General features: G+C 44.2%; 1 protein-coding gene across 3 annotated transcripts in view; it reads right to left on the reverse strand.

The window, feature by feature from the left end:
- Positions 1 to 17,717, reverse strand: part of LOC135524388 (talin-2-like) — a 152,347-nt gene that overhangs the window by 38,874 nt on the left and 95,756 nt on the right. For all 3 annotated transcript variants that reach the window (XM_064951882.1, XM_064951881.1, XM_064951883.1), the window contains 19 exons: positions 17,243 to 17,351; positions 16,375 to 16,583; positions 15,994 to 16,092; positions 15,506 to 15,673; positions 12,369 to 12,663; positions 10,892 to 11,058; positions 10,105 to 10,233; positions 8,647 to 8,760; positions 7,964 to 8,212; positions 7,728 to 7,856; positions 7,497 to 7,599; positions 6,234 to 6,442; positions 5,664 to 5,783; positions 3,259 to 3,456; positions 2,544 to 2,683; positions 1,879 to 1,972; positions 1,153 to 1,242; positions 946 to 1,068; positions 136 to 279 (listed from right to left, as the gene is read on the reverse strand). In XM_064951882.1, the coding sequence (XP_064807954.1) occupies positions 136 to 279; positions 946 to 1,068; positions 1,153 to 1,242; positions 1,879 to 1,972; positions 2,544 to 2,683; positions 3,259 to 3,456; positions 5,664 to 5,783; positions 6,234 to 6,442; positions 7,497 to 7,599; positions 7,728 to 7,856; positions 7,964 to 8,212; positions 8,647 to 8,760; positions 10,105 to 10,233; positions 10,892 to 11,058; positions 12,369 to 12,663; positions 15,506 to 15,673; positions 15,994 to 16,092; positions 16,375 to 16,583; positions 17,243 to 17,351 (2,889 nt within the window). The remainder of the gene's footprint in view (positions 1 to 135; positions 280 to 945; positions 1,069 to 1,152; positions 1,243 to 1,878; positions 1,973 to 2,543; positions 2,684 to 3,258; positions 3,457 to 5,663; positions 5,784 to 6,233; positions 6,443 to 7,496; positions 7,600 to 7,727; positions 7,857 to 7,963; positions 8,213 to 8,646; positions 8,761 to 10,104; positions 10,234 to 10,891; positions 11,059 to 12,368; positions 12,664 to 15,505; positions 15,674 to 15,993; positions 16,093 to 16,374; positions 16,584 to 17,242; positions 17,352 to 17,717) is intronic.

A 17,717-nucleotide genomic window follows, 5' to 3' on the forward strand; every position in this document is an offset into this window, starting at 1 on the left:
ACTCTAAAGAGGCGTATGTTGAGAAGACGTTTGATGTTACGTTGATGTTCAAATTTATCAAGTAACTATTCGTATAATAGACTAAATACGTCAACAAATGTCCCTGTATGTGTCCCACTACATCGGTCTTCTCACCTGAGAAGGGCTGCTGGCAGGGTCCACCAGGTTTTGACAGGCCATCTGAATAGCTTGGTTGGCCCGGGCAAACTGGATGGGATCCACCAGCCCCTCATGACCCGATTGGCTGTTTGGATCAGACACACCCACCAGGTAGGATGCCTGCAGTGTGGAGAGAAGGAGAAAGAGAAAAGAGGAATGCCACATAGCTTTAGTTTCTGTTAAGGAGAAATATTCTGTTATTAAACATGAACAGAGGGTGAGAGGAATGTTCATGGCTTGGTTTCTGCTTTAGAGAGAGACAGCTAGCTGCTGTTATTAAACATGAACAGCGGGTAAGAGGAATGTTCATGGCTTAGTTTCTGCTTTAGAGAGACAGCTAGCTGCTGTTATTAAACATGAACAGCGGGTGAGAGGAATGTTCATGGCTTAGTTTCTGCTTTAGAGAGACAGCTAGCTGCTGTTATTAAACATGAACAGCGGGTGAGAGGAATGTTCATGGCTTAGTTTCTGCTTTAGAGAGAGACAGCTAGCTGCTGTTATTAAACATGAACAGCGGGTGAGAGGAATGTTCATGGCTTAGTTTCTGCTTTAGAGAGACAGCTAGCTGCTGTTATTAAACATGAACAGCGGGTGAGAGGAATGCTCATGGCTTAGTTTCTGCTTTATAGAGACAGCTTGCTGCTGTTATTAAACATGAACGGAGGTTTAGAGCTGATAGAGACTGTTGGTTGTGTGCCAGACCCAGGCCCAGGACTGATAGCAGGAAGGAGTGGGAGGGAGGCTGGAAGCTCCAGGCAGTACGTCAGTGCTAGGTTGGGATCTCACCTGTCCAGCCGCCTCCGTCAACCCACACAGGGCCTTGGACGCCACTCCCACGCAATGCCCAAACGCTGGCACATCGCCCGTCTTACAGTGCTGGGAAATCCCCGCCATGGACTCTCCAAGAACCTGTACATGGAGAAATGGAAATAAACTGTAAGATTCCTGCAATTTAAAGTCTATGGTGCATGTGACTGTTTTGTAAGGCTTTACCTTTGAGTTCTCCATGACACTCTCGATGCAGTCAAAGTAGGAGAGCTCACTAACAGGCTCACTGGGGTTGTCCAGCAATCCTCTCACAGCCTGTACACAGAGGGAGAGGCGCTCAACAATAAGGACAGCACAAACTACTTTACCAATCTGATACCCACCGTGTTGGGGCAGTAAAATGTGTGCTATATGAAAAACAAGCCCAACTGTTTTTAATCGGACTGTTTTGAAGCCATGTTAATCTTTAACTTATAGTCATTAATTGGAAAAGAAACCACAGATCTGTTAGTTACATAACAGTATCATTAGTGTTACTCAAGGGGTAGAAATGAATGGGGACTGTCATTAAATGTTGAGCAGGCTCTGTTGATGGATGGATAAAGACCGAGACAGGTAACAATTTTCAGAGCGGGTGAAGAGGAGGGGACGTGGGCTGAAGGCACAGAGGAAGTAAATGACTTGGTCATTATTCCCCATAGAGACAGAGCACTGCTGTGCATACAATAATGTCCACACAGAAATCCACAGCAACATGCATCTCATTCAGACATTAAATATCATCCCATTTCATCCATCCTGAATGATATGTACTGGTAAAACATTGCTTTGTCAGGAGAAAAGGGGGAAAAAACCCTTTTACATCAAAACCCTTTATTTTGTCGAGACTGAAATAAACATTATCTGGCCTGAACATAAAAAGCTCTGTGTAGTGTTTGGTAAAAAGGCTACCTCCAGTTCTCTTAGAGCGTTGTCACACTCCTTCTGGCCCGGTGCCTGCTGGGTACACAGTGTGATGAGCTGGTTAATACTCTCTGTCACCGTTCTGAAACACAAGGGCAGCAGCATAGGGCTTTTTAGCTCTCACATCTCTTTCCACATGTACACACAGCACACACTCTCAGCCCTTTACTTTACACATGCATGGCAGAGCCCATTGCCCCCATCTCCCTGTGACAATCTAACACTGCACAGGAGTGTCGAGGCCACGCTCAGCCTCAGTGATCACAGACAAGCTCCAGCCATGGCTTCCATCCATCTGCCTAATTAAAGAGAAGGAAGTCAGTCAGGCTAAAATCCCAGTGCGGCCAGCTGCCTGCCATGTCTCCAGCAGGAGGGATTCTACCATACTATCTCTGTCTATCTCTCAGCCTAGCAGCATGCTGTGAGGAGGGCCATACAACCACAGTCACAGCAGAGATGTTGCAGTACATGGGTGGCTTTGATTGGAAACTGGAGCAGAATGGCTCTGAATATTGAGTATGTTTTTTGTTCCAACTAGCTAACTATAGCCACTCCTTACACTCTTACTTTGTGCAAACGTAGACCGTCCTTATACTCACGAGCTTGTGACATCCTTACAAAATGCCATTCAACTCCATATTGAGTGGCCTCACCTTGCAGCAGCAGCTAACAGGTTCTTGGCGTTAGCTGCTCCAGGATCCACTGACAGGGACTTGGCTGCCAGAAGGAGCTTGCTGGATGCCATGGAGATGTTCTTCAGGTTGCCAATCACTTCGATTTGGTCCTCTTGGCACTATAAAGACAACATCACAATACAAATCAGCTGTTCCTTCAAGAAACATTTTATGACATTTTTTTCGAGACACCTCTTTCCAGGAAAATGAAACTGTACACACACTGTCTATGCTCTCGCATGGCCTATGAAATTGACATCAAGTGAACCGTGTTCCCCACCTCAGACAGCCAATTCCCTTTCAACCGGATTAAGGCCTGTGTGTCATGCTACATCAACTGCACTCTCACACGATCTATTCAAATGAATTAGCAAAGTAACCACAACAAGATCATCAAAGATCTCCTTACGTCTGACCGTGTTAGTGCTCTCGGGATAATCATGTACCTAAGTGAATTAGATGAAAAGGTCTAATTAACAAATACATATAAATAGCTTAAATGCTCAAGTGACAGAAAAATGTGAAATAACTTAACATTTGACTACCTCAGAGGCATTTTCATTTTATCCTATTTAACCTAAACTGTCTACCAACCGTATAATCAGGCATCGCAACATTTATCCACATTTATTTCACAGGGAGACAAATCAGATATATGGGGCTGTTGGGATCTTCTACAGTTAATGATACCTACTTGAGTGTGTCCGGCCATCTCAATGCCAGTGTCCAAGAACTCGTCAAAGTCCTCGCTAAATTTCCCAGAAGCCATGGCCAGCTGGCTGCTGGTACCCCGGGAAGAGTGGACCACGTCCCCTGCGGAGTGGTTGAGCTCAGCTGCAGTATGGTTTAGCTCACTCTGAGCCTCCTGGAAGGACTTACTGCATGTAGGGAGCTGGAGACACAGAGGAGAAGCACAACTGTAGGCCTCAGTACTCCTTCTCACTATGAGTACATACTGTAAGTACTCATTATCAGTATAATTTGTAACATTAAAGGCCCAGTCAAGTCAACAACGTGATTGTCGGGGACTCCAGAGTGGCGCAGCGGTCTAAGGCACTACATCGCAGTGCTTGAGGTGTCCCTACACTGTGCCGATCACAGGCTGTGTCGCAGCAGGCCGCAACCCGGGAATCCCATGAGCCCATTAGTCTAGCATCGTCCGGGTTAGGGGAGGTTTTGGTCGGCTGGGATATCCTTGTCCCATCGCACTCTAGCAACTCCTTGTGACCTGCTGGGCGCATGCACGCTGACTTCGGTCGCCAGTTGTAAGGTCTGTCCTCTGACACAATGGTGTGGCTGGCTTCCGGGTTCGCCTCTCCCGAGTCTGTACGGGAGTTGCAGCGATGTGACAAGACTGTCACTACCAATTGGATATCACAAAATATTTGTTTACGTTTTAAAAATAAATAAACGTGATTGTGTTTGAGGGGTTGGGTTAAATGCGGAAGACACATTTTGGTTGAATGCATTCAGTTGTGAATATATATTTCCACAATATGAGGTTGGAAGGAAAGGAAAGAGGAAAGCCCATAAAATTGTCGGAGACTCCAGTCGCCCAAGTCATAGACAGTTTTCTCTGCTACCGCATGGCAAGGACCAAAAGGCTCCTTAACAGCTTCTAACCCAAGCCATACGACTGCTGAACAATTAATCAAATGGCCACCGGACTATTACATTGACCCCTACACTCCATTTGTTTTGTACACTGCTGCTACTCGACAGTAGCATAAAACAGCTTCTATCTCAAGGCCATCAGACTGTTAAACAGCCACCACTAACATTGAGTGGCTGCTGCCAACACACTGACTCAACTCCAGCCACTTTAATAATGGGAATTGATGTAAAATATATCACTAGCCACTTTAAACAATGCTACTTAATATAATGTTTACATACCCTACATTATTTATCTCACATGTATACACTGTACTCTATATCATCTACTGCATCTTTATGTGATACATGTATCACTAGCCACTTTAAACTACGCCACTTTGTTTACATCCTCATCTCATATGTATATACTGTACTCGATACCATCTACTGCATCTTGCCTATGCCGCTCTGTACTATCACTCATTCATATATCTTTATGTACATATTCTTTATCCCTTTACACTTGTGTGTATAAGGTAGTAGTTTTGGAATTGTTAGCTAGATTTTTCGTTGGTTATTACTGCATTGTCGGAACTAGAAGCACAAGCATTTCGCTACACTCGCATTAACATCTGCTAACCACGTGTATGTGACAAATAACATTTGATTTGATTTGCATAGTCACTTCACCCCTACCTACATCTACAAATGACCTCAACTAACCTGTACCCCCGCACACTGACTCGGTACCCATACCCCCTGTATATAGCCTTGTTATGTTATTGTGTTACTTTTTTATTATCATTTACTTTAGTTTATTTGGTAAATAGTTGAACTCTTTCTTGAACTGCACTGTTGGTTAAGGGCTTGTAAGTAAGCATTTCATGGTAAGGTCTACACTTGTTGTATTCGGCGCATGTGACAAATAAGTTTGATTTGAATAACACTGTGAAATTGTGTAAAATATGATAATGCCCTTTTAGTTTAAGAGCATTTGAAAAGACCGCTTGACATTTAAGCCTGTTTTGCTGGGACGGTGTTTTGGCCTGATTAGTTAAAAGAGCAATAAAAAAGATCGTTCCAAACCTCACTGCTAATAACAGCTAGTTTTCAGTTCCCCCTTCCCACTCAGACCACTCCCAGACAGTCCGAGCAACATTTTTGCTTGAGAAATTTCTCTTCGCTAAGAAGCCATTTTTGTTTCTTTTTGACCATTTTAATTAAAAACAATACTTGAAAACAGGCACTTAATTGTTACCCGAGAAATAAATAAAAATGGCTGCAGATCATAATCCATATTGTATTTGGTCTTATGTTTGTTAGAATTTGCCCTGAATAGATTTGAGACATCTGTACAGATGATTAATGACTCCAGTAATGAATGGAAAATGTGTGTTAAAAGGACAGCATTGCCATGCTCTTCTATAACCCCTTATATTTAGGTCGTGTATAAGACATCAACACTCCAAACTGCAGCCTCGCGCATCTGGCAGCAGGACTCACAGTGTCCACCAGCAGTTTCTTGCTGGCCTCTCCGATGCTCCTCAGGGCCATGTCAACATCCTTCTGGCCAGGCAGGCAGTTGACACAGTTATTCAGAGAGTGGGACACTGCCCTGGCCACCTGAAACACAGCACAGATAAGCCTGTCAGTGTGCTGATATTACAGATTCTAACAATTTCCCACAGTACTTGGGCACAGCTATGAAAAGGAAAAACATCTCAAATGCAAATCAGCCTGCAAGCGGAGAACGACAATCCATGTCACTAATTTATGCTACTGTCACAGACATATGCCAACCAATATGTTGATCTCCCAAAGGGCCCTGCTGCAAATAAGCAGTTTTCCGGCAGCTAGCGTTCCTGTGAGAGGATCGCTAAGCAGGAGACAGAGGAAAGAAAATGGCAACACTTAAAGTAGATAATTGTTATGGAGAGCAGCAGTGTTTACAAATCGGTTATCAGCCAGACAGCAGAGGAGAGGAAAGAGCCTGACAGAAAACACTGTGCTTGGAACACGAACCCAGTTGTCTAGGAGTAAGATGTCAACACAGTCAGTCAGCAAGTTCCTCACCTGTGCGAGCCTTTGCTGACTCTCTGCGTCGCCTGGGGAGACCAGGGCCTGATGGGCCTCATGGATGAGCATGGCAGATCCCTCCATGACGTACTGGGCAGAATCCAACATGGCCGCCGCAGATTGGGGTTCCTTGGTGCTGGCCGCCACACCTCTGGCTGCCTGGGCCAATGTCCTCAAGGCCTGGGCCGTCTCCCTGGCAGCTACGCCTGCACACAACAGACAGACAGATAAGGAAGGAAGTGGAAGTGTTGGAGTTGGAATAATAAAGCTAGTCCAGGAAATAATGATGGAAAACCTGGTGTCAACGTCCCACTGTGTCTCATTAGTGTTCTTTAAGATGGAGCTAAACAACCTACTCTGCCTCTGGCTAGCTACATCATGATTTATTCACTAGCCAAACTCCAAGCTGAATCCTACCTCATTTCAATCTCATTATCCCTTCACTAAATATGTCCTTACACAAAAATATGTACATATACACATTCAGGGGTGCAGCTTTAGTGCTCAGAATGAATAGAAAGAGTTGTTGGTAATGTGTAACTGAACAGTAGGAACAGCACGGTGAGCCCAACCTAAAGCGCCCCTGTTGTTAAAACAAATGAGTTAGATAGGAGAACGAGGCACCATGTGGGATTGGGGCTTTACTTATTACACACAAAGCAGAGATGCGGGAATGCAGCAAATCGCATCAAATTGCATTATCCAGCCGAGTGGAGCCCATTGCTGATGGAATGTTAAATCTAGTGAAAATAAGATGAGAGAGAGAGAAAGAGAGAGAGAGAGAGAGAGAGAGAGAGAGAGAGAGAGAGAGAGAGAGAGTGTAGAAGGGCAGGAGAAGCCATTGTTAGAACACACTATTCAAAAATGTGTCTTTATCAATTCTCCTGAGAGACTAAATGGAGCTAGAACGGAGGCTAAAGAAAATGCCCGGCTTTGCAGCAGAACCCAATCAGGTTTACTCCTCCCTCATAGGCAATAGTGATAACATCAATAAATCAAGAAATTAATTAGACTTGGTGGAGGGAAAGTGAATGCCTGTCAGGGTTTCTGCTGTCTACTTTATACTCTTTCACCCCACTTGGTAGAGCTTTACTGGGACCCTTGAGCTAATCGTCACATAGTATTAGACGATATTAGGAACAGTTAGCACTGTCTAACCAAAATCCCAGAAACGAATGAGTCTACCTTGAGTTTAGGTAAACACTGCTCTTGTACTGCTCAATCATTTGCAGTGCACTCTCTCTCTGTTTGAACTCCTACCTGTGTAGTGCTCATTGCCCTGGGCAGCACAGGTCAGCAGCTGAGCCATGGAGGAGCCAACAGCCTTGGAGGTACTACCCAGGTCCTGGGCACACTTCTCTAGCTGTAGGGACGACACATGAGCACAATGTTACGCCTTCTCACACATCTGCAGATTTGCTTTGCATGGTTGGCGCAAATCACTGTATTCCAAATGCTCCAATATGGATTTAGTTATGCTAATGTACTGACCGATTCACCAGGAAGTGGTTTGAGCTGCCCATCGTGTGCAGCCATCCTGGCATCTTGAAGCTCACTCCTCAGAGTTTGGACAGCATTGAGGGCATAGTCTATCTCCAGTGGGCCACAGGCTTCATGGGCCTGCAGAAGCACACAGACACAAACCTTTCTCACACAGTCCAGAGGATGTCTGAGCTGTATGAAAACATGATCTTCAGTAGCTGTGGATAGGGGGTTAAAGGACTTACCTTTTGGGTGGCTGTCCGCAACTCAGCTAGGCAGGTGGCCAGGTTCTTGGCACATTGGCCAAGTTGCATCGCTGCAGCCTGGTCTGTCACTGTGGGGACGGTTGACTTTGCAGACGTCACCATCTTACTGCCAGGCTGTAGGAAGCTCTGGCTGGCCATGATGAGCGCTAGCTGGGAACTGAGCTCCTCTGGTTGGGCCTGGTTACTCCTCATCCCCTGGACCAGCTGAGGGATGTGGTCTGCCACTGCCTACAAGTACAGATATCATTTGCTTAAACCAATGTAATGAAATCGTCAATATAAATGCTGCCAATATAGCAACCGGCTAGTGATAGTATTGGTTCAATTCTGTACAAATGTAGGATCTTAATTTGATCATTCTTTAGTTGATGAGAATTTTTCCACAACGCATGAAATGCAGATGAGCTTCGAGATTTACATACATTAATTGAAAACCCATACTAACACACAATTATATTAACAGTATTGCAATTTTCATGTAGCCTAATAGCTAATAGCCTAACCACCATTCAAGCCACATTATGGACTAAACGTTCAAATCCTGTTGCTTTAGGATTATTTTGCTATGACAATATCAGTCAAATTAAGATCCTACATCTGTAGGTATTTCATCATAGTGATCCAAGAGTGATCTTGTTTGCTGTGGGTCAATATTACTGTACCTTGCAGCTGTGTACTAGTTGTTGATGAGAGGCAGTGTTCTTATTGGACCCAGCAGCGTTCTGGGCAGCTGCGATGGTCTGAGTAGCAGCAGCCGCAGCCTGCTTAGCAGCAATCTGTTCCAGAAACAGAGAGATATATTGACAGAGGTTTATTGTGGGTAAATGTCTTACATCAGATAAATAGATGAGGATAGTGTACTACTTGTATACAGTATCAGATTGAGCTTCTCAGAAAGATCAAACTAAATAGGGGCGGTCACAAACTAAGCTAAAGAGTTATTTCAGAATTTCCCAGTGGACATCGCCATCTGACAAAAGAATCCAAGTCATTGAACCTTTCATACTACTGTATTTTGGGTTGAGTACCACATTGTCTCAACATGCAATGTTGACAATTCATAAAATACATAAGCACTGTACAATAGATGTTTTCTACTTCCATTAATCCACACAGAGGTGACTTCCTCTGAAGTGTAAACAAAATGGAAAGTGGCAAGAGGAAAGACATTCCAAGTTTTGTGGGCGGAAGGATGGAGGATGAAACAAGAAACTGAACAACAATGCTATCTTTGTCCTGGGGAAAACAAACAGACAGCACAACGTAAAACGCAAGAGGAGAGGATGGAGATGAGTGGTGGAGACAGAGAGAGAGACAGAGAGAGAGAGAGACAGAGACAGAGAGACAGAGAGAGAGAGAGAGAGAGCATTCCTTTCTTGCTGGTAAAACACACACACTACATGTATTATGCTCCCAAGAGCACAGCATGCTGGGAAGAATATAACACAAATGGCCATGTGTTGAAACCTAAACAGATAAATAAAGCTTTTGGTGATCAGTAGGAGAGATTTCAGCCATATGAATGGGCAGGTGGAGGTGTACTCTCAGTTAATCTAAACCCATTACATTCTAAATCGTTTTTATTATCTCTGTATCCTGTTTGTGGTGTAACTCATTACTACTACAGGCTACAGAGACAGAGAGAGATGTGCATCTATGATAACAAACTGATTACAGCCTTGGGTTAGTGAGCAGTGGAAGCTCCAAATGACTGAAGTGAGGGTCTTGTCAGTAGGGACTGATATAATAAGGGCTAAACCCAAATCTTTACACTACGATTAACTCATTCACACAACTAATGGACTTCACATCTTCTGTTGCAGGATAATAAATAATGTAGAGAATATGCTAAATATGCCTCATTTGTGCAAATTAATTCAAAATTATCTGAGCCTTTTGCTATGCACTTCGCAAGGCTTGGGGGGAGATCCATCCATCTTCACATAGATCTAGGAAGTTCTATCTGACACAGTCTCCTCTTTAATGGTGTGTCATGGTGTTGGATGGACTTCTGTGGTTTGTGAAGAAGGACAAATGCTGATTGCTACAAAACTACAGCAGGACAGGGTCTCAATGGTAGCATAACGGTTACAATGGGCTCTCATTGTCCCTCCACCCACCTCCAGCCTGTTGACCAGCTTCTTTTTGATGGCGTTTTGAGCTGCAGCATTCGTGGCAACGCGTAACCCCTCTGCAGCCTCTCTCAGCCTCTGCTGCTGGTCCTCATTTTCTGGGTACGCTGCAGCCCCCTGTTCACAGACATGCACACACAGACATACACACAAGCACGCAGGCAGAAATGAGAGAGGGTTTGATATTCCCATTGCCACTGCAGAACTACGATTGTATTTAGTGGCGTTGAGTTGCTTGCAAGCAAAAACACCACTAAATACAATCGTAGTTCTGCAGTGGCAAAGGGAATATCAAAACCCCTCTCATAGTCTCAGTGGCACTCTACACATTTCCCCAACACTGTGACTGTATATTAAATGCAGAGGCATTAGGCTCTGTCTGTTTTCTGACAGTTTCCAAGGAAACCGTCAGAGCAAGATTCCCATTTCTTCTTTGTAACGGCAGTGGATTCGTGATGAATGTGTCACACGTTTCACTTGCCTGGCGTTTTCACATTGATAATATCCTGCTCATTTATACTTGTCTACAGCGCCATGGGCTTATTAAGACCCATTGGTGCTGCCCTTTCATTATTGCAGCTCTAAAGAGACAACGGCTCAGACTACAGCAGGAACATCTCATTTCCATCAAATGATATCAGTAGAGTTCCAGTTTTAGTTGCAGACATGACACTAATGATAATACACTAATATGACATATCATAAACTAAATGGCATACACTAATCCTTTCTAGGATTATAATAAGTACAGTGTAGTGGTCGTCCGTCTTAGTACCTTAGCAGCTTCTACCATCCTGGCCGTGGCATCAGCCAGGAGTTTAGCTGCTGCTAGCAGCTTCTTAGAGTTGTCCACGTCAACCTCAGCCTCAGCGTCTGACCTCATGGCATTGACAAGGTCCGACGTGGCCTGAGCCAGCACCCTGGCCTGACGCACCATCTCCCCTACACACGGTCACAGAGAAAGAGAGCGATCAGAGAGAAAAGAGAGAGAGAGAGACATCAATACCTCCCCACTGTGCTATCAACACAGAAACATGGCCTAGATTATTCTCTGAATGCTGATCCCTCATTGGGCCTCACACAATACACTACACGGCTTCCTTTTCACCTTCTGGTGTCGTACTCACAGTTTCCCTTTGGCATTCTCCACTCTGTTTATAAAAATATATATTTCTTTATTCCTTCACAAAAATGCACAGAAAAGAACTAGAAAGCTGCTATAGTGCTGTTTAGAAGCTACCATATTTCCCCAGTCAGCCTATAAAAACCTTGCCTACAGCTAGAAATAACTAGAGAGAAGACTATAAAACACATGACATCTAGGCTACGTTACATCCCGCAGTATTTACAGACAAAATGGTCAGTGAAATGGGACTTTTTAGAATACTTGGCTGAATTACTGCAATTTCTTTTTACAATAATTTATGAAAGTTAGCATGTTAAAGGGATACTTCGGGACTTTGGCAATGAGGCCCTTTATCTACTTCCCCAGCAGATACCCATAGACTTCCAGTCATTGCGCTAACGTAGGTAGCACTGGCTTACGAAACGACCTCTAACTTCCATCATACTAGACACAGAAACATACAAATGATATGCACAAGTTCATCTGACTGGTGAAGTAGATAAAGGGCCTCATTGCCAAAATCTCGAAGTATCCCTTTAGCCCTCCAAAAATGTTCAGGTCATATGTTTTCTTTTAAGTTTCAAAGCGCCATTGAACAGTGATTGAGACCAGATTTGAAGCTCTGTAGTGGTTTTCAATGACATGTTTTCTACGACCCCTTGAGGATTGGCTGGGGTTAGGAATTCTTTAGACTCATCGGCGAACCATAACAAATACTTCAGGCTATGAAAATATTTCAACAGCAGAGTTTTGAAGGTCAGTTAATATAAACCATAACCTGACAACATCTTTGGTCCCACTCAGTCAAAATACAGGGGAACAACCTCAGTGAAAGTCTTGAGAAAAAAAGAAAAGAAACACAGGCTAGATACTGGTACCTACTTCAGTGATAATTCTTACTTACTAAGTCCTTGGATAATAGCTAGCTAAAGTTTTTAAACTCAAACTGCTTGAAGCCAGAACTGACCAGGAATGTGAAAATACTTGCAAGATTAATCAAAAGAGTGAAAGGTTCTCTCACCATAACCACCAAAATTGTTATCAACTACTTCCCTTCGCTCCGCACTACACCAGTCTCTCCCCTTATCAACCCTACCCGCCCCTCCCCTCCTCTCCCAGAGCTCACCTGCGTCACCCATGGAGGTGAAGATGCTCTCAGTGACGGTCATGATGGTGTCTGTGGCCTGGTCGTAACGTCCGATGGGCTCACCACAGCTGGCATAGTGGCGTACGTGCTGCAGCAGGTCACTGAGAGCCTGGCTCACTGTGTTGGCCGCTGCACCCACCTGCTTCAGCAGCTCACCTTCATCTGTGGCTGCCAGACAGGCCTCGACACAGTTCTCCACCGAGCGATCCACCAGCTTCCCTGCCTCAACCAGCTGCTCCTGGCACACCGGGGAACTGATGGTGGGGCTCACCACCTGGACAAACAAAGTCCACAGTCAATCTCTAGTGGCCACTCTCAAAATACAACACATTTAAAGATGCTGGGCCTAGGGCTGTGGTCAATAACCTTTTTTGAGTCAAGATCACTTTCTGAGTCAAAATGCAAACCAAGATACAGTGGGGCAAAAAGTATTTAGTCAGCCACCAATTGTGCAAGTTCTCCCACTTAAAAAGTTGAGAGAGGCCTACACTTCAACTATGACAGACAAAATGAGAAAAAAATCCAGAAAATCACATTGTAAGATTTTTAATTAACTAATTTGCAAATGATGGTGGAAAATAAGTATTTGGTCAATAACAAAAGTTTCTCAATACTTTGTTATATACCATTTGTTGGCATTGACAGAGGCCAATTCGCCGATGAGTCCTCCATGCAGATCTCCTCTAGAGCAGTGATGTTTTGGGGCTGTTGCTGGGCAACACAGACTTTCAAATCCCTCCAAATATTTTCTATGGGTTGAGATCTGGAGACTGGCTAGGCCACTCCAGGACCTTGAAATGAGTCTTATGAAGCCACTCCTTCATTGCCCGGGCGGTGTGCTTGGGATCATTGTCATGCTGAAAGACCCAGCCTCGTTTCATCTTCAATGCCCTTGCTGATGGAAGGAGGTTTTCAATCAAAATATCACGATACATGGCCCCATTCATTCTTTCCTTTACACGGATCAGTCGTCCTGGTCCCTTTGCAGAAAAACAGCCCCAAAGCATGATGTTTCCACCCCCATGCTTCACAGTAGGTATGGTGTTCTTTGGATGCAACTCGGCATTCTTTGTCCTCCAAACACGACGAGTTGAGTTTTTACCAAAAAGTTATATTGTGGTTTCATCTGACCATATGACATTCTCCCAATCTTCTTCTGGATCATCCAAATGCTCTCTAGCAAACTTCAGACGGGCCTGGACATGTACTGGCTTAAGCAGGGGGACACGTCTGGCACTGCAGGATTTGAGTCCCTGGCGGCGTTTTGTGTTACTGATGGTAGGCTTCGTTACTTTGGTCCCAGCTCTCTGCAGGTCATTCACTAGGTCCCCCCGTGTGGTTCTGGGATTTTTGCTCACCGTTCTTGTGATCATTTTGACCCCACGGGGTGTGATCTTGCGTGGAGCCCCAGATTGATGGAGATTATCAGTGATCTTGTATGTCTTCCATGTCCTAATAATTGCTCCCACAGTTGATTTCTTCAAACCAAGCTGCTTACCTATTGCAGATTCAGTCTTCCCAGCCTGGTGCAGGTTTACTATTTTGTTTCTGGTGTCCTTTGACAGCTCTTTGGTCTTGGCCATAGTGGAGTTTGGAGTGTGACTGTTTGAGGTTGTGGACAGGTGTCTTTTATACTGATAACAAGTTCAAACTGGTGCCATGAATACAGGTAACGAGTAGAGGACAGAGGAGCCTCTTAAAGAAGAAGTTACAGGTCTGTGAGAGCCAGAAATCTTGCTTGTTTGTAGGTGACCAAATACTTATTTTACACCATAATTTGCAAATAAATTCATAAAAAATCCTACAAAGTGATTTTCTGGATTTTTCCCTCATTTTGTCTGTCATAGTTGAAGTGTACCTATGATGAAAATTACAGGCCTCATCTTTTTAAGTGGGAGAACTTGCACAATTGGTGGCTGACTAAATACTTTTTTTGCCCCAATGTATATCACTCAGATAATAAAAATAAAAAAGCCTATGGAACATTAACCTATTAAAAACAGTTCTTTAGCAATGAGGTTTGTGCAGTAGGCTATACACTCAATACATTATCACTATTACATATTGGCTATGGTTGAATTGCCCTGCCATTGCATTGCTGTTCTTCATAGACCATTTAAAAATTATATTTCAAAACGTATTTGATCACACCAATAATAGATCAGTTGTTGTATTAATTGTGAGGCACAGCTGAGTGAGCATACATTTAAATAAGTTGCTATTTTATTTGTATTTAACCATGCTTCTTCCTGCAATGCATCTGATGGTGACTCTCAGCAGAGGGAGAGAGTAGCAGAGGGTCCGCCTATCAACATCACTCTGCTCTCCCTCCCTCAGCTGAAACTGATATTACTCAATATAAGAAAGACCCAAGCTGCTAATAACAACGTAAGCCTATCGATACACTTTCCTACTCATTCATTGCAGTGCTGGTTGAAGCACAACTTAAACATTAACTCATTGAAACAGCAGCTTTTCTCTCTAGCCATGGTTGAAAAAGTTTAGAAATGTCACTGTCAACTTTTCTGTGAGCTTGAGGAAACTGCAGACTGTAATCTGACATGTCAGATTGGCCAGTGGTAGACCAATAGATGCACTTGATTTGCTCTCAGGGCCCACGAGGAAGGCAGAATTAATTAACTTCAGACATGAAATGGTTCAAAATGGGAACACTTCACCTACCCGGTAGCTGAATTTGGTGCACCTACCACCAACAGCGCGAGATGAAATAGGAATGCAGCAAGGCTTTATCGTGGGTTTCTTAAAGAAATGTTTGGTGAGCAATTAGGAATGCTTTGGAGGTTGATCGCGATCAACCGGTTGTTGACCACTGGCCTCGGGACACATCAAATGAAATGTATTTGTCATATACACATGGTTAGCAGACGTTGATGCGAGTGTAGCGAAATGCTTGTGTGTACAAGACTGATAATCCTATTCTAGACATAACTAATTTAGAATAGGGTATAGTCTGTGTCGGAAATCAAGAAATCAAACAAACAGCCATTTCAGTTCAGTAAGCCAGCTCTTCTCCTATCACCATTCCTTGTCCTGAGCTGTCCTCCATGGCTACAGGAGACAGGAAACAGGGGTGTGGGCGTCAGTTGGAGCAGTACCTTGGTGCAGGCCACCAACTGTGAAGTGGACAGGGCACACCGAGTAGCAGCTGCAATCACTCGGTTCTGTAGCACCGTGTCCTCTGCCACCTGGGCCACGTTCTTGGCCTTGAGAACCATCATGGCAGCTGCGTTGGCCACTGCTTTGGCCAGGCTCATCAGAATGTCCTGAAAGACATTCATCACCGTCACTCACTGAGCCACAGCAGAGCTAAGAAAATGTGACTGGACGGACTGAATAAGGACATTTCCATTATGTGGTCTCAACTCTGGTAGCTATATAGCTGCATAGTCAGTATGCAGAAACAGTAGAAATACAGGCATTCTCTAGTGAGGGGTTTGCTGTCCACTCAATTACAATAGCTAAAGAAAACAAAGCCTGATACCGTTACATAAGTGTGTGTGCAGCTTTAAACAGGAACTGGGAACATGCGTGTTTTCCTGTTTGGCAGCGGAGCTATAGAAACAGAAACAAAGTGCAGTCCAACCTGAAACCTCTCGTCAGTCTCGCCCTCCCCCATGTGACGCAGCAGGTCTCCGCTGGCCTGGCCTATACTTCCTGCTGCAGTCAGCACTGTTTGTCTGGGCTGAATGGGAGAGGATGACATCACCACGTTCACAACACTGACCCCACCGCGGCACCACAGACCAAACACAGCACTTGGCTGCTCTCTGACACAGTTCACATCACAAATCAAAACAGCTCCCAGTGATTATATCTACAGGACACATAATTATTGTGTCCTTCAACTGTTTTAGAAAACATACTATAGAAACAGACTAGTGGATTTGTTAAAAAGGCAGTACACATCAATATATGAGAATAGAACAGATGTGATGGGTAGAACAGTGCTGTGTTGTGTCTGTACCTCTCCAGCCGCTGGCTCCACAGACCTGAGCAGGTCAGAGACGGCCCCTGTCAGCGTCCTGGCAGCTCCCATCAGGTTCTGCCCGCTGCCCACCTGGTCCTCCACCAGCGCTGCCAGCAGCTTCACCCCCCTAGACATCTCTGTCAGGTTGGAGGAGATGGTGGTGATGGCACAACCCACCGCTGTGTAGTCTGTGTCTGTGGGGTCACCTAGGGAAGAGAGAATGTCCTTGTTAACCCTTTCCAGAGCCTTCTGCTCTACCTCTGACACAGTCTCTTCTCTCTCAGCCCAAACCACAATCAGCAACCTGGGTGGTGTTATAATACACACATCCGTGTCACTATCATAATGAAAACACATTGGATATGGTACAGCGGAGATAAGTACAGAGAAATAGAGAAGTGATAGTTATTTGTGGAGAGGTAAAAGGTTCTACTGGATGATAACAGGGAGCCTCAGTGCCATCCAACAGATGGCTGGGAAAGATGAAAACTTATCGAACGGCTGGCAGGGAGCAGTGTGGAGCAGCATGGCACAGCTCCAGCCAGAAGGCAGGGAGAGGCTGCCAGCCAGTTCAGATTCAAGACAACACGCTAACTATTTATTCCATCAATGGAAAAATGTATTATGGCAAATGGTAAATGCTCCATTATGTAAAGGGAACTCAGAGCCCCTCCTCTCTGGGCGTTCCACATTGGCTAGGAAAATGTGTGTATTGATTCTATCCCTATGGGTTTTGCCCTTGAAGATGAGCGCCTATTCTTTTTTTCTCTCAAGCTAGAGGACTAGAGACCTTTTGTCAGAAAAGGATTCCATTGCAAAAATAACAGACAACTCAAAATGTCACAAGGTAACCTCTTGCACTCACCTGCTGTAAGATTGACCACAGACGCCGTTCCGGCGGTTATGGCATCTACTTGAGAGTGGATTTCATGTTTGGACTCATCCACTTTGTTCTGAACCCAAACTCTGGACGCCTTTCAGGAGAGGGAGAAGGATGGGTATTGGCTTTCATCACAGTAGGAGATTTTCAACCCAGATAAACTTTACTATCAGTGATTAAAGGACTAGCGCTTCTTCACAACTCCTACAGCGTTTGAAGCACCAGTCTCGAGCTTTAAAGTACATCTTCCATATTTACAGTCAATTTCCACCACCTAATTACACGTGGAACATGGGAGTTCAAATGGACTTTAAAAAAACTGAGTATCTCTACACTTAACAAATCAATACAGAGTGAAAACGCCAAAATTGCATCTTTAAAAAAATTAATACATTCAATGGGATTAATAATTTAATATACTTTCCAAAAACACACTAAAATAACAAATTAATCTTCACTG

This window comes from Oncorhynchus masou, chromosome 31 (assembly GCF_036934945.1).
Source record: "Oncorhynchus masou masou isolate Uvic2021 chromosome 31, UVic_Omas_1.1, whole genome shotgun sequence".
NCBI lineage: Eukaryota > Metazoa > Chordata > Actinopteri > Salmoniformes > Salmonidae > Oncorhynchus > Oncorhynchus masou.